At 33.1% G+C, this 5,470-nt stretch overlaps 2 protein-coding genes across 3 annotated transcripts; both read right to left on the reverse strand.

Moving 5' to 3' along the window:
* Nucleotides 1-376: 376 nt before the first annotated feature.
* On the reverse strand, nt 377-1,831 carry LOC105196812 (coatomer subunit zeta-1). Its single transcript, XM_011162937.3, has 5 exons — nt 1,677-1,831; nt 1,001-1,246; nt 789-922; nt 632-722; nt 377-532 (listed from the first exon to the last, which is right to left on the reverse strand). The coding sequence occupies exons 1-5, from the start codon at nt 1,692-1,694 to the stop codon at nt 485-487; spliced, it is 537 nt and encodes a 178-aa protein (XP_011161239.1). The 5' UTR covers nt 1,695-1,831; the 3' UTR covers nt 377-484.
* Nucleotides 1,832-2,011: 180 nt separating this feature from the next.
* LOC105196811 (sulfide:quinone oxidoreductase, mitochondrial) lies at nt 2,012-4,689 on the reverse strand. 2 transcript variants are annotated; one of them, XM_011162936.3, is made up of 9 exons: nt 4,348-4,689; nt 4,007-4,153; nt 3,821-3,929; nt 3,527-3,751; nt 3,252-3,452; nt 2,882-3,091; nt 2,622-2,808; nt 2,303-2,549; nt 2,012-2,207 (listed from the first exon to the last, which is right to left on the reverse strand). In XM_011162936.3, the coding sequence occupies exons 2-9, from the start codon at nt 4,090-4,092 to the stop codon at nt 2,138-2,140; spliced, it is 1,335 nt and encodes a 444-aa protein (XP_011161238.2). In that variant the 5' UTR covers nt 4,093-4,153; nt 4,348-4,689; the 3' UTR covers nt 2,012-2,137. The 2 variants fall into 2 exon arrangements, with proteins under 2 accessions (XP_011161238.2, XP_039301790.1); XM_039445856.1 differs by lacking the exon at nt 4,348-4,689 and adding an exon at nt 4,210-4,347.
* Nucleotides 4,690-5,470: the final 781 nt, after the last annotated feature.

Here is a 5,470-nt window from a genome sequence, read left to right on the forward strand (position 1 = left end):
CGAATCGAAAAAATAATTTGTGTAGAACTCAAGTCGGTGGCGCCATCTAATAAAAACATATAATACTTTCTTATCGGTAACTACGAAAATTGATCTTCTTCAGATAAAGTCGCTAGTTACTTTATCGTCTGCCTATTTTGCTCATGTCTAGAAAACATTCTAAAGAATTTTCAAAGTTTCAAGACTTTCAAGATTCCAGAAATATTTTTCTAGAATCTCAAATCATAAAAATAAAAAATCTATTACAAGACATCAAGAGAATATAATCGACAAGCAGATTCCATCCAAAATTCTAGGAATTTTTCTTTTCTAAGAATTTTTTACATTTTCAAGAATTATGATTATGAAAATGAAAAAGGCACAAACAGGCAATTACATTTCTTATATAGGCATTTCCATTAAATTCTTATATTATATTATACAATAATAGTATATATTGCAAACATGTTCTCATATGAGAAATTATTAAAAAAATATATATAATTTATTTTAATAATGACCATTTAAGCTGTTCCTTAGCCGATTGTAATACCTGGAACAAGAAAATAATTTTTGTCATATATATGTAAATCAAATTATAATTTGCAACTTGAGATGAAACTAAAATATATATTTTAGAATGAGGTATTACCTGTGCTACTGTTTGTTCTCCAAGTGGAATGTCATCTGTTCGCAGTGCTACTCTCTGCACTACACTTGTTGCATCCGCATCCAAAATTATACTGAAAAGATGATTACATTATCTCGCTTGTTGTGTTAAAAATTATGTTGAATAATGTTTCACTTACCCTCCATCACAAATTTCATCCATCGCTAGCATTACTATGTCCAAGCTATCCAACACTGCTCTCTTCTCCACATTCTTCCTGAGAATCTGACTGACTGAATCATACAAACAGTTTAGAACACTCATCAAGATCAACTGAAACAAACCCAATATAAATTAATATACATACTCTATGATAATCAAATTATTTAATAATTTCATAACAATACACACTTCATTTTCATGCGAACTGCCCATCACATAGAAAAACAAATCTACGTTACTTCTGTAGACACAAGTCAAACCATCCAACATAATTATCTCGGCGTTTGCCCGATGTGTTTTACTGAACAGATTCTTTTCAAAGGTTTTCTGTTCCTTTGATGTTGGAAATACTTTCTTGTCATAATACTTTGCCAGTATCCTGTTGCCATCGTTGTCAAGGATGGCCATTCCTTTGACTGTGTACAATGTAGGTTCCTAAAACAATTTTTTTTACGTTTAAAATTTCGTGACTATAATAAAACTACATTATTTTATATAAGCAAGCACATAGCAGAATATATAGGGAGTACAAGATTTAGGTTAGTAATATTAAGCTGTCTAAAATCATATCGACATTTTTCTTTTTTTTTCTCTGCGTAAAAAACGATGAAAGAAATAAAACTGATAGAACACATTAGACGTATATATATATATATATATATAAAAACCAATTATTATACCATATGATCCATTGAGAAATTGAGTTAGGATGTGTCACGTTTAGGTTATGTCACGCAACTTTTAAATATTGACTGCGAATCTCTCATTCGAATATACCACGATATCTTTATTACGAACGTATATCACAGAATCTCTTAATTAGTATTTGTCGCAAAAATGATTAATATTTATCTTAAAAACCTACCAATGGTTGACCGTCCATGTTTACGCCGAATTTACCAATTTTGACGTTTGACGCGTGTCCATCAGGGCTGCTAAGTACCTAAATATAAACCTCCCTAGAATAATGTTTCTAGATAAAAAAAAAATATTGTCTGGAATTCCTGACTACACGTTTCTTTATAATAACAATTTTCACGAATTTCAATAACTTAATATATTCCAACAATATTATACACAATATTAAATTATTACAATATTCCAATATATAAAAAATATTTTTTTACATTTGAACATATATGCATTACAAATGTATATATTCTTAAATATATATTATTAAATTTTTAATTTTATATAGAAAATAGAAGAAAAGGATTATATTTATACTATATGTACATGTGTGTGTGTGTTAATTAGATAAACAGCGTCATTCTTTATTCAGTGGAAAAAGGCACAAACCATATTTCTTTTTGGACTCTTTATGAGTTAATCCTTTTGATTTTTCTTTAGAACCTTCGTAAATTTGCGGAAAAATTCTGGTCCGTTCCAGTAACCTCTGTAAAAAAAATACCCAGTAAAAATTTAATAGAAGTCTACATAGAAGTCTAATAAACCACGTGCATATATCAGTGTTTATTTAAATTAACTCACCTCAACATCAAGTGCCAATATATGAATGGGAATAGATATTTCTTTAATAGAAACATGACATAGAATTCTTTGCCTTGATCTACCGGGAACGTCTCCTTTGGCTGTAAATTATAATCGAACTCTGCCAGAATGCACTTACCATAACCGGTAACTAACGGACACGACGCATAACCGTCATAAGCCATTATCATTGGTTTACCAGCTAAGTCATCCAATATATTCTGATACAACACTTTTCCTTGCGCGGCTACATAACAGATGTTGTATAAGTCATCTCATATTTTATCATTTCTTAAATTTAGAAGACATTCTTTTTTACCTATTGCAGCCATTGTTTTAGAATTTGGTGTGCTCGTGCAGTCGCCTATTCCAAATATATTTTGATACTTCGTGTGTCGCAGCGTTTTAGGATCGACGCAGAGAAATCCGGCTTCGTTAGTTAGCGCCGGATGTTCCTTTAAAACTGCGGGCGGTCCCATCGGCGGCGTCACATGGAGGAGACAGTACTTAGGCAAAAACGAAAATTTTTAATTTATTGATAATAACATTTACTCCATATTTATCTCAGACAAAACGTACTTCCTGTACTAATGTCTCTCCCGGTGAGTTTAGCTTCTCGAACGTGGCTTGTTTCTTGCTCGAGTCTATCTTCACCAGATTCATTTGAAGATTGACGGTAATGTCTCTCTGTTTACAAACGCCCCAGAGGGAATCGGCGTATTTCTTAACTCCGAATATAACCGGCAACGCGGTGTTGTATACAACGTCGATGTTATTTCTTAATTTGCGCTAAAATAAACATTAATTAAAAATTCTTTCCATAAGTTGGTGTATGAAGATATAAGGTGCCTAGGCTGAGTAAAGCTCACGTACAATTTATATCATTTTTTTAAAAACACTAAAAATTTTATTAGAGCTTTTCAAATTCTGTTTTAGATAAAGTTTTTACCTTGCGAAAGTAGTCCTCGGCAATATAGGCAATTTTCTGAGGCGCGCCCGGGCATTTGACCGGAGTATTTGGAAATGTAAATATCGCAGTGCCACGTCCAATATTTTTTATTTTCTGATAAACTTGAGGCACAGTGTCAGGCCCATAAATAGAGCACACTTGCGCATCTGGATCGTATATGCTATCTGACAAACCTGGAATCTACCAAAAATACTTTAGCACTATAATTTAGGAATCATTGTACAAATTAAATTAGAAACTATCTAATAGCTCACTTTGTCCCAGAACAGTTGCAAGCCAAGTGCAACAATCATAATGTCGTATTCTATAGTATCTCCATGATGTGTTGTTACTTTGTTAACATCTGGTTGAAACCCAACAACGGAAGTTTTTAGCCATTTCGCTTTCTTTGGCAGAACCTCTTTCATATATTTTCTCGATGATGTGTAAGAACTGATACCACCACCGACCAAGGTAAATAAAGGTTGATAATAATGCACCTAGAAAAATTGAAAGAATTGATCATTAAGGAAAGTGTGTTGCACACATACTTTTCACTTGTTACTTACGTCGCTGGGTTCCAGCACAATAATTTGCTTCGGATTATTTAACTTTCTTGATAGTTTTGCAGCCATCGAGCAGCCGGCGGTACCCCCTCCAACCACCAGAATTTTGCAGCTAATGCAACAAAAGAATTTAAATAAATGTTAAATACAACAAATGACAACTTTTTCCCAGTGAAACGTTGTACTTACGAATGATGGGCCTGCCTGCATTCATTTCTAAACAATGTACACTTTGACAGCAACGTAGAATTGCGAGATAACAGTAAACGAGACATGATGTATCCTTAAAGTGAACGAGTTTCTGCGTGGATGGGAATAAGTGCGATTCGAGTGTCTCTGTAAAAAATTCGAAAATATATCAACTTGTCATTGCAGTCTGAGGAATACGGTACCTGTGGCCGTTCCGTTGAAATAAAATAAAAAACAAGACAAATCTAAGCTACGCGATGCAAAATACGTGCAGTGCGCGATAAAAAAGAAGTCGTCATTAACAACCGATATCGCGTATCAACGATGTGAAACATCTGTACCTTGTTTACATACGGTCGACCCTTGAAATCTCCTGGCTCTAGGTTAAGCCTTCATATCCGCTCGAGTTCGTCACACATCTCCATTTCGTGATATCATGAGCCACTCGAGAAAAAAAAAATGATCGAAAATTACGGCAAATCGGAAGTACGCCGTCCACGTCGAGATCCCCGTTATACTGGTTATGCTGTTGCACATGCGACGTCTGGTCCAGTACATTGCAGTACATCATGACAATGAGCGAGAAAACTCCACAACCCTGAGACGTCCCTCGCTCCTCACGTAGAGATCAGTAGAGATGGGTTCACAGGCACGGGGCACCTTCGAGAATTCTTGGAGAGATAGAAGGATGCGAGAAAAATCAAAATATTTTTTATTATATAAACAAAAAATACTCAATCAGCTGATGGAATTTTTTTGTTTCGAATAGCTCAGCGCTGTTATTGCCTTCAAATATTTTTATTTTTTTTTTGTCATTTAAATTTTTTTTTATGAAGAGTGCTTACGTGAATTATAATTGTAACGCAATTTCTGCAATATTGCACTTGTAATATTAAATTTTTAATATTTAGAAGCCTTAAAAAAATTGAAGTCTTCCGTGCCACAGATCCGGTACTGCCTGCAACATTCTCGAAATTTGGGTTCTATCGATATAATATCGATTAATTGTCTCGCGATAATTAAAAAAAAATAAAAAATTTATACAAAGAAAATTTTTGGTAGCTTATTTAAATGTTTTCAGTTTCTGATAAAAATTATTTATTAATTATTAATTATAATAATTCTTAAGTTAGAAAAATGCGACGTGGTTCAGTCAGATCAAATCAAACTCGCGTTCGTATCATCTAAATATTTCGTTGATTAGTTAGAAACAAAATATAAAGACCGATCTCACTATTTCCGATTAACTTGATCGATTGATTAAATTTAAGAACAGCCAACTGCAAAACTTAATATTGATCGTATTATTTTTCTTGTCCATTTCCTGCAAATTATAATTTATGTAAAATATAATACTTCAAATTAAGTAATTATTTTAATTAAAATATTAATTAAGACCGGCTCTAAGAAGTAAAAGACGCAGTAAAAGGGGCAGGATAAAAATAATGAAAAAACGCCTTAATA

Source organism: Solenopsis invicta, chromosome 2, assembly GCF_016802725.1.
Source record: "Solenopsis invicta isolate M01_SB chromosome 2, UNIL_Sinv_3.0, whole genome shotgun sequence".
NCBI lineage: Eukaryota > Metazoa > Arthropoda > Insecta > Hymenoptera > Formicidae > Solenopsis > Solenopsis invicta.